This window comes from Panicum hallii, chromosome 9 (genome assembly GCF_002211085.1).
Source record: "Panicum hallii strain FIL2 chromosome 9, PHallii_v3.1, whole genome shotgun sequence".
In the NCBI taxonomy this organism is placed as follows: Eukaryota; Viridiplantae; Streptophyta; class Magnoliopsida; order Poales; family Poaceae; genus Panicum; species Panicum hallii.
The window spans coordinates 316276-344272 of record NC_038050.1 but is presented as its reverse complement, the minus strand read 5'-3'; the positions used below and the strand labels follow the sequence as shown (position 1 = coordinate 344272).

Below are 27997 nucleotides of genomic sequence, written 5' to 3'. Positions count from 1 at the left end.
GCTCTTAATCAACGCATCTTTATGGTTAAATTACGATTCGTGCCTTTCCACACTATTCAAAAGTTTGCTTGCCTGCGGTCAAATGGCATTGCAGTTTCCTTTTGCTTGAACTGTTGTATGATTAAAAAGGACCAAACAGACCTACATCCAGATACAATCACCACTATGACTACACAGGCCATCCTCTACTGGCGCGGCGTTGTTATTATTATTATTATTATTATTATTATTATTATTATTATTATTATTATTATTATTATTATATTTAGATAGATAGATAGATAGAGCAAGCATTCGGGACGATAGATCACACATAGCAGCACTAGTACGTACGTGTGTCTCTCATGGTGATTTTTGGCATGGTTGTTACCTACGGTGTGACCTGGCTATAGTACTTCCTTCCTTCCTTCCATAATAATAGAAGAAAGGCATGATGAATGGAAAGCGCGTTACCAGTTTTGGCCCGACTCTGACTCTGAATAATCTGGCTCTGACTGCCCCATCCAATCCAATCCAACCCATCCATCTGTAAGTAGTATATCGGTATGGGATGGCCTGCCTGCCGCCGCGTGTCAACATTTGGATGGAGGGAGGGATCGTCATCTGTCCCTTGCGTGTGTTATCATGCGGCACATGCCTAATGCCTTGTTTCTTTCTTCCTTTCCGTGTCTGAATGACTGGCGTTTGATGAGTCGGTGATCGAGTCAGTAGTAGAGAGAGGATGATAGAGAAATCAGCAGCAGTTCAACCAGTCGAGTAGACCACGAGATATTAGCTATTTTGCTAAACCCTAAACTAGAAACCGGATGAAATCAGTCTATTTTATAAATTTATGCTAAAATAAACTAGAAATCGAATAAAATCAGCTTTAATTTAACCAGTGAAGCTATTTCGGACGAAGCATTCCAAGCGGCAGCCGCACCCGCGCGTGTCTGAATGAGACGCAGGGGAAGGGAACGATGGGACGGCCCGCCTGCTACTTACTGCTAGATAGGGCCAGCAGCAGCAAGCGCTAGCTGCATACGCATCCCTTGCTTTCCTTGCCTGCCTGCCCGCCCGCTGCCATCCTATCTATATATCCTCCAATTCAATCCAATTCCTTGTTTGATTGCTTGCCTCGCCTGCTCCTCCTATCCGGGAGCCGGCAGGAGAAGGACTAGATGGAGCAGCAGGTGGTGCCGGCGGCGAACAAGAACAAGTCGTCATCGTCTTCTCGGTTCCGGCGGGTGTGCGTCTTCTGCGGCAGCAGCCCCGGGAAGAAGGCGGCCTACCAGCTCGCCGCCGTCCAGCTCGGCCGACACCTGGTGCGTACGCCGCCGCCGCCACCCCTCAATTTCTGGGTGGGTTGGTTGGTTTGGTTTGTTCATTCCGCTGCTAGAAAAGATAGCTGCTGCCCAGCAGCCAAGGGGAGAAAGGCAAGGCAAGGAAAGAGGGGGATCCAGAAAAGGCCAAATCGCTCGCAGATACCAATGGAATGGATAGTAGGCGGCGCCTTGCTTTTGCTTCGGGACACATGTGTACACGACCAATCCATCAATCAATCATGCAGTGTCTGCCTCTTTTCGAGCAAGACGGAACTAAGTATCAGATTATTCCATCCAATTAATTATATGCCTTGATTTCGCTTCCTTGTGCTGTGTGCAGGTGGAGCGCGGCATCGACCTGGTGTACGGCGGCGGCAGCGTCGGGCTGATGGGTCTCGTCTCCCGCGCCGTCCACAGCGGCGGCGGCCACGTGCTGGGGATCGTGCCCAATGCCGTGCTGCCGCGGGAGCTCATCGGCGACACGCCGGGGGAGCTCAAGGACGTGTCCGGGATGCACCAGCGGAAGGCCGAGATGGCGCGCAACTCCGACGCCTTCGTCGCGCTCCCGGGTACGCTGGCCATGCTTGCTTGCTTCTTCCTCGCGTTGGATTGGATCCTGGCATCCTCCTCCTGCTAGTTTCTGAGGAATATAATGATGCCAGCCAACCAATCTTACACACACATGCATGGCCATGGTTAGGTGGGTACGGCACTCTGGAGGAGCTCCTTGAGGTCATCACCTGGGCTCAGCTGGGCATCCACAGCAAGCCGGTGGGCCTGCTCAACGTCGACGGCTACTACGACTCGCTGCTCTCCTTCATCGACAAGGCCGTCGAGGAAGGCTTCGTCACCCCCGCCGCGCGCCACATCGTCGTCGCCGCCCGCACGCCCCACGACCTGCTCGCCAAGCTCGAGGACTACGTGCCCGTGCACGACGCAGCCTCGCCCAACCTCACATGGGAGACGATGGAGCAGATCAAGTCATCCGACACCAAGAACATCTCATGCTTCTCACGCTAGCATGATGCACATATCTATATAAACCCATTCACAACAACAACAACTAATTATATTGGATTGTTGTTTTCCCGCTAATTATTACTACTAATCTTTCTTTTCAAAAAAATTATTACTACTAATCAATCTATGATGAGCCAGCTCCAACAGTACATGCAGCACGTAGTCAATCCCTCGGTTCATTTTCTTGCTTCTTAATTTATTTATTATTATCTTTCTCTCTGTAAATGTATACACTTACTATTATTAATACTCCTATATGGTGATTCGCCCTCAGCATTATTGCTGTGCTGTAATATAATGTTACTGTATTTGTCCTAGTAGTTGTGGTACAAGTTGTAGAGGAATGCATACAGTAAATAAATCCTTATATTTCAGGATGGATGACAGAATTTAGAGTAACATGGCCTCTTTCTTTAGCAGCCCAGCCCTGGTGCTCTTCTAGTGCCGTCCCCGTCCGTCCTTGCAAACAGTCGGTCCACCATTTTGTTACTTTGACCAACTGCAAAAGACTCCCATCTTGCATTCATACGTCATCCATCTCACAAGCTACCTTGGGAGTATGTATGTTGGTCAGCTAACTCACTCTTCCTTTCTCTGCCCAAAAAGCAAGCAACATCTCAACTCTTCTCCTCTCATTCAAAAGCATCCCTGCCGCCTAGCCAACACCACCGAGCGCAACAACTTGATTGGAAGATTGCTCCTGCATTGCTGACTTGCATTGATCAGCTGCACATCCAGACATCGACTACACAACACAGGCATGCAATCAAGCATCCATTTCCACCACAAAAGAAAAGGGCATCCCTGCTGGTTCCTCGTACGTACTGTACTGTGCATGGACATTAGTGAACAACATGGCCTCAACTCATCCCGAGATCCAGGAATCTGGGATAAATTCAATCGCCAAATCAGGGTGGCCGTTAAAAGGTAAGCCCCAGAACATTACTTCAGAGATGTCTTGAAATAATTATGCTCTCCAGTCGCTTCAGCAAACTGGCCAGGAGGCAACATTTGAAAGAATATAGTTTCTGGATACAGCGGCCTAACCAACCCTTGGTTGGTACACAAGGGCAGCGAATCATACACATGGAATGGAAATGCACAAAAAAAGTGGACCTAGGGAATGGGTATGAGAATCTCACAGGATAGTACACTACAAACATAACAGGGTTCCTATCAGCCTCAATAATGTCCTGATATCTATAAACTTTAACTAAAGATAAGCATACAATGTTGTGCCACGATCATACTATCATGGACAGAGCACACGCACCAATGTTAGCAAAGTAAACCGGGCACAAGAGCTGCTGCTAACACATCAACCAGCCAACGCAACTACAGAACCAGTAGCAGTCCCAGACAGCTCTAGCGGCAAAACTGACTTGTCCTTTCCCGGCTCTTGCTACTACCACAAATCTTGGAATCAGCATCAAGCAGAGGTAACCAAAAATAAAATTACAGCAGGCACCTTCTTTCACCACCCTGGAAGAAAACTCGGGCACTTGGCAGTCGAGGGCTCCAGAGGTATTCCAAGGCCGGACCAACAAACAGGAAGCTAGATTAGAGAAACCTGAATTGAAAACAAGGAACACTATGAATCTACCATCTCATCTTGCAATTCAATTGGGGCAATGAGCCCCGGAATGGCAAGCATCCGTTGGCGCTCCCTTTCTCTTTGGGCCGCAGCCTCTTCGGCATATAGATCCTTGTTATCCTGGAAGCACAAAACGAGCAGCAGCAGACATTCATCAGAAAACAAATTTGCACAAAGTCACTTGTAAACAAAGCAACAGGATTGAAATCCATTGCCAATCTACTGGTGGTATTAAACAAGCAATGCATCCCTGTTACTAGACCTTAGCTGTGGTGGTAAGGTATCGCACTGAGCTCCCATTTATGTCTTTTGGTTTGCCTCAAACAGATCATGATCAGGAGTATGGTGATGGAAAGGGAAATGGAGGAAGTTACCTGAGCCGAGAACTCCTTTGACTGCACCAGGAAGTCTCTAATATGATTTTTAAAGCTTGGAAGATCATGTTTTGAACTAAGAAGGCCATCGACAAACTTGGTCACCTGTCCAGGGAAACTTGTTAGGTTTGCAATGACCCATAACACAACCCAAGCACAGTGTAGCGGTGATCAATCGATCATATACCTCGGTTGCCGTCATGTTAGGAAATGACGTCCCCAAGAGTTTTATGGTGTAATCTCTAACGAACATAGCATTATCCGTATATTGATATGGTACTGAGGTGGCATCCCAAAGAGGCTCAGTTAGACCATCCACCTACATATTAGCAATTTGGTAATTAGATGAACAGATTTGGTAATAAAAGAATAGGCTACAGGGGAGGGGGATGAATATAAACACACCACACAAAACAAGTGTTGTAGCACCAAAACATGAAGCTTGAAACCAGGTTTGTGGAATGTGTCTGTGAGGACAGCAAAAATCTCTTGCTCAATTGTCAAGAAGTAGGTTTTGTAGAATTGATTTTGGAATCCTGAAGCCTGCAATGACATCATGTCGGATAGTTAGCTTCCATAAGGCTGTATGCTGACAAAACTGGATGGAACATATTCTACCACCTGAAAATTCTTCAAAATTTCCAACAATAAACTAAGTCCTGTCTCTGCAATATTTCTCTCTGTATGTCTGAATGCCCAATTAATTGAGTCGATCACAAGCTTCAATTGCTGAAACAGATTGTCCAATAGTCAGATAAAACATAAGAATTAAAGTTGACATATTTCAAATCAATAATTCACCTCAACGCCAAAAAACAAAAGAGGTTACTACTAACCTGACTTGAAAGCTGGATTAATGCTTGGAAGCAATGGGTGCCAATTGCACGAAGCAATGAAAAAAATTTGAGGCGGTGTTCAGGATAATCTTCAAAGTTCTTGGTAATCATCTGGTGAGAGACGGAATAAATAAGCAGATGCCACATCATGACGTAGTTGAACAAAATCAGTAACAAAAGCAAACATAGGAATAACATTCCTACCTCAAGAGTGCACTGAAAAACAGCCTCAAATATACGAGGCACATCCTCAAGCATTTCCCCTTTGTACCTGCAGGAAAAATTTTAACTGTTAGAACTGCCGCAAAGATACAATCATATAATATTAATGAGAAATAGCAAAGAATGTGGCAATAGAAATCCACAGTGACTTGTTAAAAGAAGAATATCCACAGAAACTAATCATTTTTTAACACAAAGGAAAATTCACGGCAATCACAGTAATGAAACCAATTCAATTTGTCAGGTGTCACTTAGTTCAAAAGTTTATTAAAAAATTACCCGTGCAACTACATGATACAGAATGGGCAACAAAGAGCAGACATACTTGTTAATGATTGTTGCAAACAATGACAGAACTTCAGACTCCCTTGCATCAGGTACATTTCTAGCATAATCACCGAGAACAGGATCCATCATCGGAGGCACAAACTGTTTCCCTATGTGTGGCAAATCTTCTGCCTTGTCTACAAAAGTCTCGATCAATTTCAGGGTTTCCCTCTTGACAGATCTGTCACAAAAAATTTAGTTAAAAACAATGAGATATTCAAATTCATGTTTACATTTCAGGAACATTTATGTCAAAAACAAAATGGTGATAGCAGCTCTTATCCTAGTGATATTTTGTAAAAATAGATGACTTCTTCACATATCCAACTGCTTTATGTCATCTTATCTAGCCATTACGCTAGCTAACCAATGTAATACCGGCAGACCTTGCTACAGTATCACGAGTACTGCTCACGTGCTGCAGTAAACAAGAACAGCACCATACCCTAGCCCCACACCCATGGCAGTCCTCATATCTTGCTTTCCAAGAAGTTGGGAGATTACCCGTAGAGATAAAATAAAATCGAAAAGAGAAGTACAGAAATCAATAGCTCATACCTCAAGAGTTTTACAAATGATGTTCTAGAGGCAAAGGGTCCTCCTTCAGCAATTGTGCTTGATACAAGCTCGCTGTACATTCTGATATGAAATACATGGGAAAAAAGGAAAGGGTCCATTAGCTAGCGAACCGTCAGCTTCGAAGAAATAAGGAGATTAAGGCACCAGTGCTATCACAACAAGAGGAGGCATGGTGAGATATATGGCAAAGGCAAACTATTATCTTTCAGCAAATTTAAGCCTGGACTGGAAAAGAAAAACTTTCTGGGCCAGAATGTAGTGAGCAGTACCATGGTGCCAGCAGATCTGTTACGTAACTACATAATGCCTAGTCAGCCTAAATGTTATAGTGCATGGTGGCACAAGGCAACGTCAGTTCATACAAGTGCTCTTTTCATACCTGCCATTTAACCTTAGCAGATAACACCTAAAACAATAATAAAGTACAATGCGTTAAATATTAAATACCTGTAGACGGTTAACATGTCCAAGAAAATTAGTGAAATCTGTGGAAAAAAGTGCGGCCCAAGGGAGCTGGCAACACTTGTGTTTGTCTGCAAGCACAGATAACAGTGTAATGTGAATACCCCAGTAGACATATATGCAAGGCGAAAGGAAACCTAAAAAAAATCAAAGGACACTGTTTCCACTTAGCACAAATTAAGGAGAACATGCAATGATGAATAACAGATAGTTGCCGATAGTGTGAAATAGTGTTCGGTGAAAATGCCATATTAAACTGCTATGGTAGACTTGAAGAACACTTCTGAAACATGCATTCAGGTGCCAAGCTACCACATGAAAACAATCCATACTTGGCAATGTAGAGGCATACCGAATAACTTGAAGAGAAAAATCGCGATATTAGCAAAGTAAACAAGCAGAGCAGATAATCATTCATTGAACCTATTCAGGATAGCCACAACTCAACTTCACACCAGCAATCAGCTGCTACACCAATGCATCTAAAATCTAGTTCCAAACATGGTGGGACAGCCAAAAAATTCATGGAATCCAAAACCCTGATAACAGCCATTTACATTAAAAAGTTGGGGCTCAACAAGACAGAAACTTAGCACGATCAAATGCATTTGCTTGGCCTCCATCAAACACTTCATAGGCTGTTCAGATCCTGACCGTTGTAGGGCATCATGTGCAACTTAAAGCAATATTTAACCAGCATTGTTGAAGCTTATAGAGTAAGGCAACAAAAGTAAAATGGGATTCCCTCAGCCTCCATTACGTTACCTGTAAGATGTTGAGAACTGATCTGATAACATCTTGGTTCTTCAGGATATCAATGCTTTGGCTTGCCTGTCCAATTATTTCTGCCCATTTCTGTAGATCATAAGACAAAACGGTAACAAAGTCAAAATTGTATTCAAGAACAATCCATAGATAAAGCCAATGTGCCTGCTAGAATACAAAACAAGAAACCTGATTAGGAAGGCTCATCAATCTCTTGAGGTATTCATCCCTCTTAGCATTATCAGATTCAGCTTGAATCATATGGCCAACCTGAGCAGTTAGTGCAGAAAATGTGTTAAGAAATATTAATAATAGATAAAAAGTCAATTGTGCAAAACTGTATTCATTTTGGTTCGACGTACTGATTCATAAAATGTATGAATCTGATGTGGCTCAAGATCAGCAATTGTTGTAGCAAGGTTGGACAGAAGTTCAGAAACAAATGGTTCATTCTCGCCAACCTGGAGAAAATGCGCAAACATGAAAATCAGCAGATAGCAGAGAGCTATGGCATCTTTTGGTGCATGAACTTAGCAAACCAACTTGAAGTATTAATGACTAGCATTTATAGGTCTTGATGAGTAAATTGAACCAACCCCATAAATATTAACTGTTAAGACTAAAAAGACACAAGTACCACCATATAGACCTTTGGGGAAATTCTTGGATTTACCTGTTGCGTGACAAATTTGCGCTTGCATTTTTGGACAATTTTCAGGAAGGTATCACATGCCATATCCTGAAACAAGCCACACAGCATGTGTCACATATGGTACTCATTGAAGACATACTATTGAAGGACTACAAATTATGTGCATATGTAAGTGGAGGCCCAAATATTGAACAAGAGAAAAATACCAACTGAAGCATGAGACTAGTTTAACCACATGCTCAAAAGAATTAAGGGTGACCAAAAACCAAATAGACAATAAAAAATGTGATCTTGCACTGACCTGAACTCCAGGATGCATCTCATGCATGAACTCAAACAATTTGTTGACCACAGTTTTCAAGAACTTCCAATGAGCCCTGAGAAATCTTGGATACTGCCCAACAACATACCTAGCAATGAAGTCAGAAATTAGTTAATCCATAGTTCATAATTTATAGACATGAGATAAAAGGCAGAGAAATGTTGTATTACATGATGTTACTTGCAATCACAGCTTTATTGTCTTTCCCCTTGGTGATTTCACAGAGGTTTAGCAAATCACGAATAACCATAACCAGAAATCTATTCTCCTGCAAGAGATCCACGAGGAAAAAAGAATAGAAATTTAAGTACATCAGATTGCAGTTATATTAACATTAGTGAAGGATCGATACTTCCAGAAGCACTTCCTAGACGCAAGGAAAAAGTGACATAACAACGTACAAACCTGCTCCTCTACCATAGAGCCTGATATTGATCCAATAGCCCAACATAGAGTATTGAGGTTATTCCAACTCCAATCTTCTCCATTTAATTGCTTGCTCAATTTCTTTAACATCTGAAATTCAAGAATAAATTGCCCTGAGTGCTGGGTTCAAATTCACAAATGCAAAATAGAACGAGAACTACAGTTTACCATGAGCCCATGACCTTCACTGCTGCACCGAATCAGGCCTTCTATTTACGAAAATACTTACTACAATGTAACCACCATATGCCACTTTAACTATTTGTTACGAGCTTCATTCATGTTTCAATGCTACAGCTTATGTCATCTTAACATGGATATTTACTCTGAGCACTAAGTATAGTGTAGTTCTATTTGTTCTTGCATATAAATAAGTATCCATCCATGAGCAAGGCATACCTGCTGCTCTGTATCCTCATGATCAAGATGAGACAAATAGATCAGTGTTTCCCTCATGATCTGATATTATCCAACAAAGAAAAAAAAAGCATTTCCCACGTCAGTTGGAAGGTTACAAAGACAGAGCATATGAATTGCAGGATGGGAGATTATTAGGCAATCCTGTTACTAACCTTATACTGAACAAGAACATCATTGTCTTTCATTGTCTCACGTACGATATTGCCATTTTCGTCTTCAACAATCAATACTTCCTCAGGCTTTGCCATCCGGCAAATCATCAGCATCCGTAGTTTTGAGAGTGGACCAGAGTAAAGCTGTCTCCTATGTTGAACTGCTGTGCCCGTCCCATCTACTATTCCAGGAACCATCTGTGCCTACAATGAAATTGTAATGAAATTCAGAATTTAGAACCACAAAACGCTAAGTAGAAAAGCACCAAAGGATGAAACAACAACAAAACAGAGCACCAAGAAAGGCAGTCTACATATTGGATCAACAAAGGGCTGAAGACACTGAAGTTAAATTTCACAACAGTGGATGACAAAAAAAGTAGAAGTAACTATTTATTTATTCAGGTAATGTTCCAAAAGATAACCAAAAATTAAATGTAAGCACCTGAAGTCCCATCATGCTTACAGCTGCTGCAGGCTCCATTTGGTTGTGTGCTTCAAATAACTCTAAGACAAACACATTCCAGTAATCCAAGCAGACCTGTAAATTTTCCAGTGTCGTAAGGTGGTCTTACCAACATCGTATTTGTAGGACAAATATATTTCAGCATTCCTACCTTGAAAACCTCTGTATCATCAACATATGAAATTCCAATTAGGTACTCCAGACCCAGAAGTAAAGCAGCTCTATTTTCTGGAGTTATTTCCAATATACGCATGTGATTCTGCATTTACCATGAAAGCGAAGGGTTAGACGAATTGGAGAATCATTTTTTTATGGAGTATCTTCATATTCAGATAAGCATTTCTCTACTTGTTTCTTCCTAGTGTTTAAATTGGCATGCAACAAAAGCTGATAAATTGCAACCTGAAATATGGCATTTTAGTTACTGCATCTTAGAAAACAATCTGTGAATCCATTAGCCTAAATATGATCTTATACTTGATAGTCACTAATATTCAGGATGCAGAAGTACCTTAAAAAAAGATGTGAAGAAGAGCGCGAGATTTTGTATAAATGCCTGCAGCAATGAACATAAAGAGGGTATATTAATATATTTATATAAAAATAGAGGGGGCAATGGACTCCTAGAATATACTACAACGGCTAAAAACTTTTGAGTGTACCTGCTCTTCGCTGGAGCCATTAGCATAGGCATCGGGTATTGTTTCAGGAGGAAGAATAGCCTATATGCATAAGGGACGAAAACTTCAATACATGAAAATCTTAAAGCACATAAATTTCTTCAACAGAAGAAAAATAGTAAATGTCTTCAAGTTTTTACCTGCAACTGCATCATGAAAATTGTATACATCTTCACATACTGCACGTTATAAAAGTCACCAAACTGAAGAGCAGCAACCTGCAAGGTAATTTGATATATTCAGCCATGAAACAGATCAATGCAGAAGCGACAGGCTACTGTAACATCCACAATATTCAGCTCCCAGATAGTGGGCTAAAATAGACACAAAAACATAGGTTTCCTTTACCTCTGTTAGGCATTGAAGTGTAAGATTCCGATAAGCAGCCACAGGGAAGAACTTCAGTAGTGTTTCCAGCTAAATAAAAAGGTAAGAAAAGGGTAAGGCCCAGATTTTCATAGATTCAGTTGACATTCAATAACTCAAGCTCAACAATCATCCACATACCAATGGTGACTCAAAGATGAACCCAACAGGGATCCATGACAAGAAAGCATGGAGTGTCGCCAATGTAGCACGAATGAGCTCAGGTCTTTGTGTTGCAGATAGGACATACAAACATAGCTCATGAATGAGCCGGAACTCACTGAACAACAATGAAAATTTGGTTACTAAGTTAAAACAGAAGTATTTCTGCTGAAAGAGTACAAAATGCCAAGTAAAAAGATCTTCATGAAGAACTATATATAAACCAGAATCCCCAAGGTAGCCAAGAAAATACAAAAGCTGAGAACAAATCCAACCTATTAAGTGAAGACTTCAGTTCTTTAATCTTTTGTTGTGTCATTTCACCTCTTGAGAAGTCAAAAATTTCTTCGCTTAGAAGCTGCAAGTTGTTGAATTGAATAGTCAATAACCATTCCAATATGTAAATTAAACATCCGAGAAAAAAAATGTGAAAATGAAAAAAAAAGAGAAAATAACTTGACTTGCCTTCAATATAGCCATGCAATTTTCACAAATTGTTTCACTACTCTTTGCAGCTGCAACAAGATCAGGGATGAAGGATGACCACCTGGCAGGCCACTCATGTTTCAGAACCTATTACATTGCAAGGATGCACTGTGAGAAAGAAAAAAATTGAAACACAAAGCATCACAGTTGGTAAAGAAGAAGAAGAACATCAAATTCAGAACTGGTTTAGATGACCTGGTAAGCTACATGCCAATATGATTAAAAAAAACTAAATTTACAGCTTACCTGCACCAATATAATGTTGAGTTTATTGACGTAAAGCCTCTCCTGTCGAAAGGTAACTTCATTGCTGGAAAGCTGTAGTGCAAAAAGGAAAAACTCAAATGGATCAGATTTATCGACTAATAGGCACCATCATAATTTTCATAAAAAGACAGATACTCATCCTTGCCTGCACAATAACATCCGATATGTAATTCTTTATGCCATCACGTTGTTCAACAGGCAATGCGTTCCACCTGTACTTGATAACACTTTCAAGTACCTACATGAACGTCGGTACAAAATCAGCATATGCTAAACATGAGATACCCCAACTATACAGGCATGTCTAGTTTACATGTGCATGTGCATACTGCGTGCTTAGTGTTCAAAATAGCTGCACACGACATAAGCCCCCCTAAAGCTCTAGAGGGACCACCCACTTTTACGATGTGTGTGCTGAGGCCGTTAACCCACTTGCTAACAGCTAGCTTCTATTTACATCCTTGATGCCTGTCTAATTTTGGCTCATTCTCCTACACTAGCACAGTACCCGTGCGTTGCTACGGGTAATATAAATTTTACCTGGACCTATATGAGACCACCAACTTTGTGCTCTTTCACTCCGTGTATAGGCGCCGTGACCGCGTGAGGTATTGATTGTCCGAATTCCGATTGGGATTCTAATTGATTGTCTGGGTTCTGATTAGGATTCCGATTGATTGTCCGGGTTCCGATTAGGATTCCGATTGACGGACCAAGGAAAAATTGCTTGCTTTAGAAATAGTAGAGAAGAGATTAGAAGAATCTTACAAAGCTCTGTGTGTGACAATCGCTTAGCTTCGTTGCATCCGTCATGTACCCAATTATCGCCACACATTACTTACTTACGTGGACAAAACGACGCACCAAACCAAGCAAGAACTGAAAGGACTCATTTGTCTTTTATTGGAATATGGTTACCAAAAAAATGTGCGAATCCTGATAGAAAACCTTGATTAGGTATTTTCCATTTGCAGCTGGACATAGTTGCAGTCATATTTGGAAGTAAATGGAAAGAGGGGGTGATCATTGTGAGTAAAAAGCTAGTTTCATATGTATCAGCAACACAATAGTACCCTATAAGTTTCCATCAAGTGTCAACCTAATTTCATGCTCCAGTATGTCAAAAATCGGTACTTTTCAAATGTCTTGTCATTTAGGTCGCCAATGCATTTTGAAAGAAAATGTTAGATGAAATTCACCAAAGACGACTATACGAGCAAGTACTTTAACTTGAGGGCCAAATTGAGATGTTTTTTGCATTATGGACACAGGCATCAATCTTCCTTTGGTCAAAAAACGACTGTCACATTTTATAAACACAACCAGTGGGTGGATAAACTTACTTGCAGGGCAAAGAATTTGGTGTTCAAATTCTGCGAATTCTGCAGAATATGCACTACTTGAAGCCACATGTCTGGGTTGTTTTGTAGATCACGAAGTATCTGATCAGCAGCGCTCCTCTGAAATGAAAAGCAGCAGATACAGTTATTAGCAGACAGTGTCAAAAAAGTGGCAAAGCTAGAAACGAACACGATAACAATGTTAGATTCTCTAGGGGTGAGAATCACAACTGTTTACATTTGCACTAACGCTTAGGCGTTCTGTATTAGCGTCAATGTATAAAGCAAGCAGATAATCAGTAGTTGACGCTAAACCTTATGACTGTTGTTCACCGACAGAAACCCTAACCACCCGAAGTATCCTAGTCCAGTTTAGCTAAATAAGTAGCATTAGCATTTAGCACGCGGAACTCGGATAGACTCTGGAGACTAGAAGCTTGAGCAAAGCAAGTAAACCCTAAGTCCGGGCCGCCGCGGACCAAACGAGCGCTAGCAATCCGCGAGTGGGCGGGCGAAAGAGATTACCTCCTCTTTAGATCCGGTGCCATAGAAGGCGGCGACGGTGGCGTCGAGCAGCGTCACGTCTATGGGCTGGCTCAGATCCCTGAGCTTCTCCGCCATGGCGGCGGCGGGTGGAGTGAGCAGGGGCGGGAGCTTGTGGACGCAGCCGGGATCGAGGGGGCCAGGGGAGGTACCGGAAGGCGCGAGAGGGAGGAGCCCTAGAAGTGGCGGCGGCGGTGGTGGCGGCGGCGGCGGCGGCGGCGAGGGGAAGGGATTCTTATCGGGGCGGGGCGGGGCGGGCGAGAAGAGGAAGAAAGGGGGATTTTTATTTTGGTTTTTTGGGGTTTAAGAGAGTTGGGACGCGGGGAGAGAGTTGCTGCCAAAGTACGCGATGGTTGGGCGCCAAATGCACGCAGGTCCCCCATCACTTGTACCATTTACATATAGGCCCTTGCTTGACCGGAGAAGAAGGCAACGTTCAATTCAAAGTGAGGTTCAAACGGCTTTAAGGTTTCAATTTGTTAGCCATCTCAATTTATCTTAATAAGACTAATAATTTGATTCATGAGGTAGCAGACTTAATTCACCATTTTGAAAAAATGAAACCTTGATGACTAATAATTATCCATGTTCATCGTGTTATTGGTCCCGCCTTATCTATACTTTTTAAAAATATGTTGTGACTAATTTGTTATATTCTGATTCACATTTATGTACCAAAACACATGATGACGTTTTTGATGTGGAGATTGTTGCGAACATATTGTTCTTTTGTGGAACAACCACAACCTCCCCAGCGGCTATGAATGCCACACCGTGTTGACGTCCAATTACGTCTATTTGGACCTATTTTTTTTTCGTTGGCGTCATTTGTAATCTAGTTGTACCCCCCAAAGATAAGATTAGTGATAGATTTGCTCATTGTGAAGTTATGTAACAAGATTGTACCAAGCACCTAAATTTTGTTCACCGTGGGTATTCTTATTTTATAGTTTATTGTATGTTGTTGAAAGGGTGAAATTCTAATTTAGACAATCTTCTAATTGTTTTGTCTGCGCGCATTTGCCAACTCAAGGGTGGACATATGAACCTGAAAAATAAGATTCTTCTTAGTAGCATTGGAATTAGACCATGCCGAGCGAGAGAGGGGGGATAGCGGTCGGGACTTGAAAACACTGGCGGATCCAAGGCCCAGCTAGCCGGAGCATGTGCCCGGGCTCCTTGCGGCACCGTCGCCAGTGAGCTTTCTTAGTTTCTTGATCCAATAATGTGGAGATAGATTAGCTGGGCCAAATACAATGTGAACTTGTTATCAGTTGCTAGGTGCCCCAGGCTGTAGAAGAACTTTGGAACCGCCACTGTTTGGAAATGTTCAATTTGGACAGGGGTGCTTCCTCTTCTTCTTCTTCCTTTGGAAGAGCAAGCTCTACTTATATTGAAAGCAAATTGGACAGGATTGCTGTTGAAGAAAGGAAGACAACAATTGATGGATGGATCATGGGAAAATAGAGCAAAGTAGATACCGTGGTGGTATGGTATGAGACGTCTTTTTTTTCTTTCTCATGCTTCGCACCACTCATCGGGGGAAAACAGAGTCGTTAATCGTGCTCTCTTACATAACATCATGGGAAAACACGCTATATGATCAGATATGTATGTATATGTAGCGCAAATGGATGAAACATAAGCTGCAAAAACAAAGCAGACATATGGATAGATGTCTTCTTCCATTCCATACATCAGTAGGGAGTAGTAGTATATATATGTTACTTGCTTCTATTTACTAATTAATAATAATCTAATTACTAATGATCAAGGAACGCCATGGCCGCGACCGGGATGTGATGAGTGAAAGCAGCAAGCTAGGGAGATGCATGCACGATATCGATCGGTAGCTAGTAGTCGTCGGTGTCCCAGAGAGGCCTGAACCACATGGAGTGGACGGCGGGCTGGAACGACATCATGAGCAGCAGTATGGCCACCGCCAGCGCCACGCCCCAGGGCGCCGCCGCTGTCGAGTTGGTAGCCGGAGCCGGCGTTATCAGGTGGTGGTGTTGGTGGGCACGCCTCCTGGTGGCCCAGTACCTGCGCCGCCAGCTGAGCGCAGCGAAGAGGAGGAAGGCGGCGGCGAGGGCGAGCGGCGCGGCGAAGACGCGGGCACCGATCTCGGCGCGGCGCTCGATGGCCTTGTAGTCGACGTAGCCGGAGACGGCGAGGAAGAAGATGACGATGGCGAAGAAGGCGAGCAGGCCCGGCGGCGGGAGCGAGCAGGAGGAGAGCGCGCGTGCCGTCCAGCTCTGCTTCCAGGAGCGAGGCCCCCGGCGGTCGGAGTGGAGCCACGACGAGGACATCGCAGTTGGGAGGGGAGGAGCTGGAAACTAGCTAGAGCTGGCGAGCTGTGAATGAGACGATACATATATATTTATATGTGTATATATAAATATCACACACGCAGCTAGCGGCGCAAGGGATGAAGACGAAGAAAGGCGTACGTGGTGGTGGAGGAGGGATCGGTTCGATGCCTTGCTTTGGCGAAAAGAAGACGACTCAAATCAAAGAGGATCGTCGTCGCGGTCGGAGCTAAGCTGACGATCCAAGCAAGCAGTGGGCGATGGGGGCAGAATATATGCCGCCAGGGGAGGAGCCAGCCGATGGCGGTGTCAGCTTTGATTTTTGCAGCAATCAGCTGACACCGACGGGTACACGTAGCTCCGCCCCTGCCCACCGCTGGAAGGAAAAAAGAAAAGAAAAGAACAAGCCCAGCTTGGTGATCCGGCCCAAACTGTTAACTCGAGCGGTGGGTGGGGTGGATTGGATCGAGGCCTGCACGCAGTAGCCCAACCAAGACGGACGGCTGGCGCGGCGGACCACCCTCCTGTTCCTCCCTCCTCCCGTCCCCGTCCCAGCATGTCGATCGCGGTGGCGCCGGAGGTCGCGGCCGCCCTCGCGCGCGGCGGCGCGGTCGTCGCCCTCGAGTCCACCATCATCTGCCACGGTCAGCTTGCTTCTACCTTCTCCTTCCGGTTCGCTTTCTGCCCTCCCTTCGCTTGGCGCACAAAAGTGTGATTCCTTCGGTTCCATTCAGGCATGCCGTACCCCAAGAATCTCCAGACCGCCGTGGAGGTGGAGGCCGTCGTCAGGGACGGTGGTGCTATCCCTGCCACCATAGCCATCCTGGATGGAGTCCCACATGTTGGTCAGTTCTCTCTGCTCCGCTTCTTCAGTTACTGCTGCTCCTGGCTACCTTGTCAACGTCATCGCTTAGCTAACCCCGGATTTCTAAACACCACACGAGTTACTATTCATCACATCATATTATAGGCACCACAATTTCTAATCCCATGTGTCCGTAAATGTTGCTTCATTTGATTGCTCTGCAATCGATACAGGTCCCTTTATCAATCAGAATCATACATGTCCTGGTCCACATACTATGCAAATTTCTAGCTCCAACCCCTCCTGCTAATGCGGTTAGTTTTACATCTATTTTTGACACTGTTTGTATGATAATAGGCCTCAGCAGTGAACAGTTAAAGAGAATGGCTATTAGTGGAAGACAATTTCAGAAGACTGCTAGAAGGGATATTGCGCACGTCGTGAGTACCTTACCTTGCACCCTTCCATTCTCAGGTCACTCTGTTTGCCATTCTTGTGTCCTTGTCACAATAAAGGGCACTGTAATCACTCAAATGCCTCGTACGGCAGTAATCTGTCTCCTCGTTGTCATAGCAGCACCAGCAATGGAGATCCTTAATGCATGACATCTGAGTTAGGGCAGCCAAACTTGGGTGGCCTCCTGTTTTATTTCTGTATTTCCTGTGTTTAAGCATCTTTTTTAATCATATAATCCTATATTTTCCATTGCTGCTTTCAGTAATTTCTTTATCCCCCCTCCCATATTAACAGGTTGCATCTGGTGGCAACGGTGCAACAACAGTTTCTGCCACTATGTTCTTTGCTCACAAGGTCCCTTGGCAAACTTTTGCCAAATCATCATGCTCGTCTTGTTTGTCTCTGTTTGTCTGATAGCATTTCCACACTCATACCAACTAGCCATATAAACTTAAGCTCTTTACAAATTCAGGTTGGCATACCAATTTTTGTAACTGGGGGAATAGGAGGCGTGCATAGACATGGCGAACAAAGTAAGCATCTTCCAGTTGTGTAGGGACTCCTTATTTTGCTGTATGCACTGACACTTCTCAGCACATATATCACTGGATGTATGCTCTAATTCTTTGAGTCTCCTCTAGTTCATTTAGGATGTTGATGTTTCTTTAGAAAGATCTGTAGATTGATGCGTTTAAACTCTGAAACTGTAACTTTATGAATTACTATCTTGTTCTTTTCTGATTTCAGAAGCATATTATGGAGAATGCTCTTTTAACTTCATCAACATATGGACTTCCTCAAGCATATTAGTTTTATTGATGGTTTTGGAAAAGCTATTAAAAGTTGTGCATTGATTGATTGAATCACCATTTTGATGCAGCTATGGACATCTCCTCAGACTTAACTGAACTTGGAAAGACTCCTGTGGCTGTTATATCAGCGGGCGTGAAGTCCATTTTGGACATACCAAGGACACTTGAATACCTGGTACCATTGCACTTTGCACTCTTCGATGAATAACCGATTGATCTGTAATTTATGTGCTTTTATGCAGAACTATTTTCCTCTTTAGCTGTTATAAAATGCTAGATATGGACAGGCTGTACTTAAAGGATTATCTTTTGGGTTCTGCTACTGTTATGTGCACAAAAATGTGCAAAGCAGGATCGGACCTTGTGAATGTCTGTGCACATAACAGTTATTGAATAATGAAATGAAATCATCACTTTGCAAACCAAAGCAGGATATAGAAAGTAGGAACACAATAACTGAAAATGACTTGCTGCAAAAATTGATGAGTTCATATGCAATTGCAACTTTTGTCACCACTTACCACTCTACCATTTTCATCTCTTCTTTGGGTAGTACTTAACTCAACCGGGAAGTAATCAAACCAACATGATTCAGAGCTTTGTGTTTGGTATTTCAGAAGGACCCTTCAGTTCATGTTTATACTGAATAACCTGAGCACGTTCTTCTGATCAAAGTTTGCACAGAAATGCTCCCCTATGTTGCTCGGCACTCGAGTAGTTTGGTGGTGCTTAATATGAGAGAGATATATTGGAAAACTCGCGTGTGGTTTGGCAAGATACTGTTCATGGTACAATATTGTTTTCATGTTCAGTCATGTGATCTTCACTGACTGCGTGACAGGAAACTCAAGGGGTCACTGTTGCTGCTTACAGAACCAATGAATTTCCTTCTTTCTTCACAGAGATTAGTGGATGTCAGGTAAAATAATTTTGCATCTGTAAGATATTTCTTTGGTTGGTATGTATCTTTTGCCAGACAGTTGAAAGAGCTAGATGCTTCCATCTGAACCAATGATTTGCTTAAAGAACATGATTCAACTCACTCTAGATTTTCCAAAAACTCTAATTGTGTGTATTTGAGAAAAAAGCTGTAATTGTAAATTGTTCAGCATTCCAAAAAAGTTAAATGCCCCAATGTTGTGGTCTGACCATAGATTGTACCCTTGAGGGCAGATTTGGCAACCTGTTTTACATATTTTTTCTGCTTTTAGCTAGCTTGAAGCTTTTAAGGCACTTTCCAGCCATATATTCTATCAGTAAAGTGCTAAGCCAACTAGCTTAGCAGGATTTTCTGGTGCTTCCACGCCTTTGTTGGTCTGAAGGGAAATTTTCCCCATTTCAGAGTTTTTCTTAGCTATTCAACATGACCTCTTACAAACGATTGAGTAATATATTGTCGGTACTGTAGTTATTTGGCACTATCCTTTGACCTTACGTTTACTATTTTAACAACACAGAATGCCTACATACGCACTTGGGCTCTATTTGGAACATGGGGTACTTTTCCAGTGGAGTTGAAATCGTTCCTTGTGAAATTTCTGAAAACCTCTTGCATTCAAAGCAGGTTTTATATGAGTCACACCTGTTTTGGATATATGTTGATACATATACTTGTTACTTATTGCAGGTACCATGTCGTGTTGATTCTCCAGAAGAATGCGCCAAAATAATACGTGAGTAGTTACATCCGGCATGTTTTGTTTGTATTCATACTCACATTTTCTTGAGACAATATCAATCTCGCATGAACTGTTGGTAATGACTGGATCCACCAACATCCTCCTATTCCCTGAGTTGTCTTATTTTCTTGATTTCACAGAGAGAACTGCCAGTGTTAACATTGATCATAGATAGTAGTGCTAAGTGTAAGCACCGTAAACTATAAAACCAGAAAGGGTCATGCAGAATGATTGGGGTTATTCTAATGCGCAGAACTCGATCACATTGCATAACTCCAACGGGCAACCCCCACAATCAATTCTTTGAACCTTTTGACCCTGTGTAATTCAATGCGCCTACCACACTGATTAGAATCTTGGTTGTCAGCGGGTCTAGGCTCTAGAAGTCTAGAGTTTTCTGCAGCTTAATTGTTTTGATTCTATCGTGGTGCAGATGCGAACAAGAACCTGGATCTAGGTTCTGGGATCCTTATCGCAGTGCCGATTCCCACGCAGGATGCGGCTTCAGGGAACCTTATAGAGTCTGCAATACAGAAAGCTCTAAAGGAGGCAGAGTACAGTCAACATCTGCACTTCTGACAATGATATAAAAATGGTATCTAATGATTTTTTGCTCACTTTTCAGGGAAAAAAGGATAATAGGAAATGCGATCACTCCTTTCATGCTTGAAAGAGTAAAAGAACTAACTGGAGGATCTTCCTTGGAAGCCAGTATCCTATAATTTTAGTTGCATAATCCATGGCATAATTTCTAGGATGATTACGTAGCATAATCCATGTGCATGTGCTTATAATATTGAGTTGAGTTTTAGGGTAGTGGCTGAATTCCACAGGTTTTGGCAAAGCATTTTGTTAAGAAATTCTCCTTAGTGGTGCTCAGATATTGCACTTGTTAAGAACAATGCCCGTCTTGGTGCAGAAATTGCTGTTGCCCTTTCTAATCTTCAGAAGAAAGGAAAAAACAGTAAGTTGCTATCGCCTTTGTTGCAAGAATTACATTTTACTGTAGATTTTCCAAGTTGTGGAAGCAAATACACCCAGATCATCCTGTATAAAAAAAGTGAATGCTAAGGGCATGCTAATTTTGAATTTGCGGTGTTTTCTATGGAGTTTGATCATATGATTTTTCACATGTTCCTCGCTTCTCGGATCACCAGTGCACCTTTTTCTTTCTTATATATAAAAAGAAGAAAATATGGCTTGCTACTTTACTAGCTCTAGTGTTAAACTAATCCTTTGCCATCAATAATGCCATTAACCCGTGCCTGTATCAATCTTCTGGTTTTGCTTTGAGATCTGTGTTTTGAACATGCTGTAACAGGAATGGGGAGATCGGCATTGTAGAGCCATGCTTGCGGGCCCTGGCGAAAGACTTTGTACGCCACTCGGATGTCTACCCGTTGGTTCAAAAGTGGATGATCCTGTTCAGCAGGCACACATGATGTTTTTGATAGCAGGCTTAGCTGCTGCTTCCTGCAGTGTACTGGACAGCACAGGAGGATAAATTTTATACCAGTCTTTATTGTGTTATAGTGGCAAGAATGCCAACGTAGTAAGGTGTGGAGTCGGGACAATCCATGTACAATGCTAGAATGCTACTCCCCTTTGTGGTTTTCTCTTCTCTGGATTCTACTCTGAATTTGGTGGTCCGATGACCGGAGGAGAGTGACCTGATTGCAAATCTGCATTCATGAACGGTTTGTTTGGCCCCCATATCTATCTGCTGAACGAGCAATTGGGCCATACTTATCGAGCCCATCGGGCCTCCTTCCTAGCCTTCTCTGATTCTCTCTCCGTCTATCAGGCAGGCAGGCAGGCAGGCAGCAGCAGCAGCCTACCCCGATCTGCCACCGCCCGCCGGCGCCGATTCACCACCGCCAGCAACAGCAAGCGACGACTCCGGTCGAGATGGCGGCGTCACTTGTCTCCTCGCTCACGTTGCCCCTCATCTCCGCCGTCCTCGGTGCCGCCATCGCCCTTGTCTTCCTCGCCGGCTACCTCCGCCGCAAGCGCGCCGCCATCGCCCACATCCCTCCCTCCGCCACCACCGCCGCCCCGGACCAGCCCAAGCACGTCCGCCCCTCCAACCAGGCCCAGCACAGGAAGGGCCATCCCCGCCCGCATCACAACGCCGCCGATAAGGTGATCTCCTCCTCCTCCCTCTCCCTCTCCCTCTCCCTCTCTCAGCATGTAATGGTTGTGTGATCACGGGAATCCGTCCCCGTTCCATTTGCTGAGTCATGCACCCAAATAAAATGGAATACTGTCCTCTGCTTGCGGTTAAAATTAGTTTTGATACGCATGATCCAAAACTGCGCAGCTCAAATGATTATCCATCATGTTTGCTACCTACACATCATTTAGATGTACAATATTCTCCATATCTGTTCATCCAAATCATTCCTTCTACCATGGAGATGAACATGAACATTTCGTTGGTCTTAATACGCTTTCCTTCTAGGATGCTGCCAAGAAGCACCACCATCTTGATGTCAACACCTTGAGGGGGCACACTGACTCAGTCACTGCACTTCACTTCTCCAATGATGGCGCCAACCTATCCACTGGTGAGATTATTCATTTCTCGCAATGCCCTATTCTTGTTTCCCGCGCTGCCCTTTCCAGTGCGACCTTCGTTTCATGCCATATGATATGTGCTGTGAATAGGTTTATTTTCCCTACTCCTATAGCATTACAACTCATATATGGCAATTTCTTCTATGGCATCACAGTTTTATAATTTGTCTCTTGATCAATCAAGTGTGTCTGTTGCACACTTGCAACAAATCTGCATACTTGTATCTCTGATGCTTCTTGTTGCAGTGTGTGCTGATGGAGCTGTAAGGATATTCAGGATCGACGATACCTCAAGCAAGAGCTTTAAGTAAGATATTATGTTCTACAAAAGCAATTTCCTTTTATTTAAAAGTATTCAGCGTCACAAATTTATGGGCATGTGGGGATATGCTTGCAGGATTCTGAGGATAAACTTGCCTGCTGGAGCACATCCTACCGGTGTTGCTTTCTCGGAGGGCTCTTCATCTGTTGTTGTGGCAGCACAGGCTCTTCTGGGCTCATCTCTCTATATGTATGCGGATGTTAGTGCTCCTCCAACGGCCCAAAACAAGCAGCAGGGCAAGCTGTCTCCGCCTGAGATCAAGTGGAGTCACCAAAAGATTCATGGAAAGGAGTCAGTGCTCAACCTTGCAGCAGCCCATGCAACTCATGGGCCCGGAGATGGGAGCACTATAATTATTTCGTGCTCAGAAGGTGTGGGTCCTTTTGTTGCTCTTTAGAAATGTTTCACAGTTAATGCAGTAGATTTTATGATTGCACATCTTGCACTGTTATTCGACAGTTGAATTTAGAATGGTCTGCCAACATAACCAATCACTATGTCACTGGGTTTGTGTTTAAATTCCTATTTATACATTTGGAGAACATAAAATTAGTCTGACCGAACATAAAACTCTTCATTTGTCACTTATGTGCGCTATGCTGCTATCCACTTTGTCGAGTGCCTCTTATTTTCGAATGCAAGCATTCCAAGTAGTTTACAAACATTTGTGGGATCCATCCCAATTCTTAATGTTTCTTGTCTCTTTTGTTTGGCAAGCAAGGTTTGTTATTTCCTGTTAAGGTTACTTACCCTAGACTATCTGCAGCAACCGATATCAAAGTTTGGCACGGGAAGAGTGGAAAGGAGTTGGGTACTGTTGACACCAATCAGCTAAAAAATAATATGGCTGACATATCCCCAAATGGTCGCTTCATAGCTGCTGCAGCTTTTACTGCTGATGTCAAGGTTAGTTCTGTCTCTATTCTTCTCATTCCCCCTTTATCTTTTTGGAATGAACCTTTTCAGGATCGAAGACCCTAGATGAATATTCTCTTTATTAAATTTTCTGCTTTATTTTACATATTGCTCTCCTTTGAAAATCTGTTCTTGGCTTTCTTGCCATCTTAGTTGCAGAGTCTTTTGCAAGGCAAATCAGATAAATTTTGTGCTGCAGATGCTGTTTCCGTTTTGCTCATTTATTTCCTCCTCAGTTATGATATTTACTTGATTCTTTAGGTGTGGGAGATAGTTTACTCAAAGGATAGTTCAGTGAAAGAGGTTAATAAAGTCATGCAGCTCAAGGGTCACAAGGTATCAACTAATAAAGCCCTCCAATGCAACCCCCTTTTTTTTCAACGAGTTCCATTTGCATGGATGGAGTCTTAATAAGAAGCTGATTGATTTCTCTTTTATTCAGAGTGCTGTTACTTGCTTGTGCTTTGCCCCAAATTCTGAGCAAATTATCACTGCATCCAAAGATGGTTCCATTCGAGTATGGAACATTAATGGTATGTTATACTTTTTTACCTCTGGCCCTTATGTCCCTGAAGTCATATGTTTAACTTTGCATCTTTCCTGGGAGTCACCATGCCACCATTTTTTTTATATCGTTTTGATATATCCTATGTCCTCTCTTCATCATGATGAATTCTCTATTGGCATGTTAGGAATGAAGGATCATAGATCTATGGCTTTCAATTTTCATTATGCTTTTCTTCCCAAAGTTTGGGCCTTGGAAGATCTTTCCTTTTATAAACCTTCAGTGCTTCACCTATCCATTATTCAAATATCCCAATAAAAACATCCAATATGTAGGCTATTATACTAGTCGCCAAAGTTATCATTTCCCTGTATTTATTAGTTTTTTTTCTTCTAAAATTCAGGCTACTTTTCAATTGTTTCCTTGTTGTTCCTCGCTAATCAGATGCGATGATTGACACAAGAGATACAGATTTTAGTAATTTTTTGGTTGATAATTTTGCTAATCAGGTGCGTGGCCGGAGAGACCATGCACCAGCAAGTTACCATTGTTTCCTATCAAAGCATTATAGCCATCCCCGACGATAGCACATGTTTGGTTGATGTCACTGTTGTATATATGCTCATCTTGTAATTTTTTAAAGCATAATGCTTTGCTATTTTTTCTTGTTTTCTGATACAAATGTTCGCTACCTTTTTTAGTAAGGTATCACCTTGATGAGGATCCAAAAACCTTAAGAGTTTTGCCAATTCCACTGCATGACTCAAAAGGTTCAATTTGCCAATATGATCACATGAGCATCTCTCCTGATGGTAAAGTTCTGGCTGTAACAAGTGAATCAACATTGCAATGGTTATGTGTGGAAACTGGTGCAGTTTTGGATACAGCTGAGAAAGCTCATGAAGGTTTGTAATCTCATATGACTACCTGCTAGGGTGAACTGTCTTCATTTCTCTTGGAAGTAATGATGGCTCCAAATCTGTATAAGCATTGTGGATGGGATTAGTGTTTTTAACGAACGCTACTCTGGTAGTCTTTTCCCCAACCTGTGATGTATTGCTCATTCTACTAAGTATTTTAGAGGTCGTACTTAGGCCATTTTTTTTTGCACTAAATAAATTATCACTGGTTTGGCAGGTAGAACAGCACTCTTAAGGCAGATGTGGAGTGTTAAGTCTTAGGTACTGGAAAGATGATAGGAAATATAGTAGGACAACAGTATACCAGCACTGTAGCTGCCATATGCTATACAAATCGGTATACTGTGCTATAGACTGCACCTGTCATATGCTGCTTTGTAGCTTGGGATGACATTCTTTTTTGACATGTACTCAGGTCATATAACTGGCATTGCTTGGGCTCCACGGAAAATTCCCAATGGTAAGGAGATCTCGGTAACCCCCAAGGAGTTAAATGTATATTACAATCCTTGTGTAGGAATCAAACGATCTAAAGTCTTTGTTGCTTCTTTTTATTTTTCACCAGACAATTTTCAAGTTGTTTATCAGACAACAACTGCAATGTGCACCACCATTGGGAGACCTCAAGTCTATGATTGGTGCACATTGCAGTTTATATATATATATAGGACGAGTTTTATCTATACTCGCATAGCTACTCTCATCATCAGTATACCACCGTGCATCTGTCCGCATACTCATTTATCACTTTGAGTATGTTAATATACTAATTCTAAGATACTTCAAAGGGATATATATGAAAAATCTCAAAAGCATCCCTATTTTTTAAATATATTATAATTATACCTTAGTATTAGTATATAAAAATAAGTATGTCCATATACTCTATGTATGGTCACATACCCAACATATATACCATCATAGATGTTCTAGTATGATCACATACTCCACGTACATACTCTTCGTTCGGTCAGATACGTCCTACATCACGAGATACACATGTAGGAGTAGCTACAAGCGAGTGTAGAAATAATTTTTCATATATATATATATATATATATATATATATTGCTGTATGCTTTATAACGGATGTGCAGAAATCATAGCCATGGTGGTGCACGTTGCAGTTGTTGTCTGATAAACAGACTCTTATGTCGTAGCCTTTAGCTGGAAGGATTCTAACTTGAAAATTCCATTCTTTTGAGGAAACATGCGTTTTATGATGTCTAAATCACATAACTGTTGATGTCTTCAGGTGGCGTGCCTGCATTTATTTTGGGGACTGCTGGTGTGGACAAGAAGGTTAAACTTTGGTTAGCTCCACAGGTTGGTTCAACATGAGTAATGGAGGACTGAGCATTTCCTATCCACAAGGTCACAGAAAGAAAGGACACAAGAATAGAAGAAAACAGGGGAAGGCCTTGATTTGTACTTGATATTGCACTGAAGCATACATAGCTGTGGTCCTTTGAGCTTGAGGGACAGCACTGAGGTCTGTGTGATGAGAGTGTGAAACATGGAGACTGCACGCGCACGTGCCTAGAGGCAGTAGTTTCGCTATAGATTGTGCCAGGTTTTTGAAATAAATTGAGTGTTGTCTGCAATTTTATTTTTCCTTTACTTTTGCTGGGAATGGTTGTGCAGGCAAACTATGTGGTTTGATAGTGTTTGTTATACGAAGTGGTTTTAGTACGTAACATTTTTATCTTGGTACGTAATATTGTCATTCACTAGGGATGGATCAGTCAGTTCCCATGGCTTGCAAATAATGTTGCTCGCCATCAGCCATGGATGAGCAGCTGATAGATTCATGCATCTGGTGGGAATGGGATAGCTTTAAGAGAATGTAGGCATCTCTCTTCACCTTCAGGGGTGGCCCATGTAGCTCTTGACTAGAAACATAGGGCACAACAGAGTATAGTAAATATTATTCTGGACTTGATCCATCCCAGAGAAGAAAACAATCTGAGAAGAAGATGCAAATCTTCTCTAAAAACCGAGGAAAGATACAAATCTATTCCAAGCATAATTATCTTTTGAGAAAGAAAGTCGACTAGCTTTGCTTTTGGAACTTTTCCCTCTCCCTCTATGCCTAGGCTATGCTATTATTTATACGCACTGGAGCTCTCATCTGGCCTTGTTGAGTGTTTTCAAGTCAAAGTTCCCTAGCTCGGAGAACAATCAATCATGAACGATCAAATTCTATTTGTAATCCACTTGTAGCTTTTAATTTGTTTGTTTTTATGTTATATCATCGTCATCATCATCATCCTATGGACATTGCTGCTGCTGATGGAGATAATAAGAAAGCAGATGTAACTAAACAGTATTGTATTAGCTTCTGCACAGTGTCAGCACCTGCTCTGCTTCTCTGCAGTCGCATCTATACAAGTGCTCGGATTAGCAGGTCGATTGATCTTATTAGTCTAGAAAGAAAAGGAGAATGAAGAGATTGCTAGTGTGTAATGCTACGGAACGAACCACCTCTGCCACTATGGCTGCTTGTTTCTCCCTGTGCCTTATCATGATATCATTAAAGTGCTTGCCTCGTTTTCTTTTATTCCCTCTCTTTTATATCATTTTTTAATCTTATATACTATGTGTGTCCCTGGAGGAGGAGGAGGAGGAGGAGGATGATGATGATGCATTTTTCAGTAAGATAAGATGGCGTTTTCAGGGACATGGCGTTAAAAGGGAAAGGTTCCTGTACGTTTTGCTCTTGTCTAACAATATTAAAGTCAGGAAGTGCATGCTCCGGGAAAAGAATAAGAAGAATAGATGAGCACATGTGTGATTATGTTTGTTTCAGACTTTGTTTCAGTGTCTCAGACTTTTGAGTTACATGCTCGCTCATACAAAGTGTATACAACCCCTGCACTGCAGGAGCTTGTTTGCGTATTTCCAAGAAAGAGAGAGATGGGATTAATTATTT

At 42.4% G+C, this 27997-nt stretch overlaps 5 protein-coding genes across 13 annotated transcripts; 3 read left to right on the top strand and 2 right to left on the bottom strand.

Annotated features, from left to right (window-relative positions):
- The first annotated feature begins 897 nt into the window (after window positions 1-897).
- Window positions 898-2641, top strand: LOC112873012 (probable cytokinin riboside 5'-monophosphate phosphoribohydrolase LOGL5). 3 transcript variants are annotated; one of them, XM_025936044.1, is made up of 3 exons: window positions 898-1517; window positions 1645-1873; window positions 2005-2641. In XM_025936044.1, the coding sequence occupies exons 1-3, from the start codon at window positions 1161-1163 to the stop codon at window positions 2322-2324; spliced, it is 906 nt and encodes a 301-aa protein (XP_025791829.1). In that variant the 5' UTR covers window positions 898-1160; the 3' UTR covers window positions 2325-2641. The 3 variants fall into 3 exon arrangements, with proteins under 3 accessions (XP_025791829.1, XP_025791828.1, XP_025791830.1); XM_025936043.1 differs by having other exon boundaries at window positions 898-1550; XM_025936045.1 differs by having other exon boundaries at window positions 903-1304.
- Window positions 2642-3282: 641 nt separating this feature from the next.
- Window positions 3283-14078, bottom strand: LOC112873011 (protein EXPORTIN 1A-like). Its single transcript, XM_025936042.1, has 32 exons — window positions 13748-14078; window positions 13226-13342; window positions 12028-12120; window positions 11862-11933; window positions 11595-11702; window positions 11405-11487; window positions 11109-11247; window positions 10950-11018; window positions 10742-10819; window positions 10584-10643; window positions 10433-10477; window positions 10073-10180; window positions 9901-9996; window positions 9456-9659; window positions 9283-9342; window positions 8863-8973; window positions 8628-8725; window positions 8437-8545; window positions 8157-8222; window positions 7846-7944; window positions 7673-7753; window positions 7484-7573; window positions 6704-6789; window positions 6236-6316; window positions 5676-5858; window positions 5333-5399; window positions 5129-5239; window positions 4914-5021; window positions 4698-4835; window positions 4480-4611; window positions 4293-4397; window positions 3283-4038 (listed from the first exon to the last, which is right to left on the bottom strand). The coding sequence occupies exons 1-32, from the start codon at window positions 13841-13843 to the stop codon at window positions 3916-3918; spliced, it is 3216 nt and encodes a 1071-aa protein (XP_025791827.1). The 5' UTR covers window positions 13844-14078; the 3' UTR covers window positions 3283-3915.
- Window positions 14079-15348: 1270 nt separating this feature from the next.
- On the bottom strand, window positions 15349-16119 carry LOC112876197. The gene has a single exon (XM_025940250.1). The coding sequence runs from the start codon at window positions 16072-16074 to the stop codon at window positions 15619-15621; it is 456 nt and encodes a 151-aa protein (XP_025796035.1). The 5' UTR covers window positions 16075-16119; the 3' UTR covers window positions 15349-15618.
- Window positions 16120-16534: 415 nt separating this feature from the next.
- LOC112874670 (pseudouridine-5'-phosphate glycosidase) lies at window positions 16535-21491 on the top strand. 4 transcript variants are annotated; one of them, XR_003225014.1, is made up of 13 exons: window positions 16535-16718; window positions 16809-16919; window positions 17237-17319; window positions 17630-17689; window positions 17808-17868; window positions 18216-18322; window positions 18989-19066; window positions 19605-19676; window positions 19775-19820; window positions 20260-20375; window positions 20452-20537; window positions 20707-20790; window positions 21148-21446. XR_003225014.1 is itself a non-coding variant. In XM_025938136.1 (13 exons), exons 1-13 carry the CDS (start codon window positions 16631-16633, stop codon window positions 21168-21170), a joined length of 1020 nt encoding a protein of 339 aa, XP_025793921.1. In that variant the 5' UTR covers window positions 16540-16630; the 3' UTR covers window positions 21171-21491. The 4 variants fall into 4 exon arrangements, 3 of the variants coding, with proteins under 3 accessions (XP_025793922.1, XP_025793921.1, XP_025793923.1); XM_025938136.1 differs by having other exon boundaries at window positions 16540-16718; window positions 20260-20380; window positions 21148-21491; XM_025938137.1 differs by lacking the exon at window positions 17630-17689 and having other exon boundaries at window positions 16537-16718; window positions 20260-20380; window positions 21148-21491.
- On the top strand, window positions 21383-26762 carry LOC112874669 (transducin beta-like protein 2). Of its 4 annotated transcripts, none has more exons than XR_003225013.1 (12): window positions 21383-21523; window positions 21631-21968; window positions 22288-22393; window positions 22650-22710; window positions 22801-23096; window positions 23492-23631; window positions 23902-23976; window positions 24083-24173; window positions 24847-25050; window positions 25283-25402; window positions 25481-25525; window positions 26321-26762. XR_003225013.1 is itself a non-coding variant. In XM_025938134.1 (12 exons), exons 1-10 carry the CDS (start codon window positions 21517-21519, stop codon window positions 25324-25326), a joined length of 1362 nt encoding a protein of 453 aa, XP_025793919.1. In that variant the 5' UTR covers window positions 21383-21516; the 3' UTR covers window positions 25481-25525; window positions 26321-26417. The 4 variants fall into 4 exon arrangements, 3 of the variants coding, with proteins under 3 accessions (XP_025793919.1, XP_025793918.1, XP_025793920.1); XM_025938134.1 differs by having other exon boundaries at window positions 25283-25326; window positions 26321-26417; XM_025938133.1 differs by lacking the exon at window positions 25283-25402.
- The last annotated feature ends 1235 nt before the right edge of the window (window positions 26763-27997 follow it).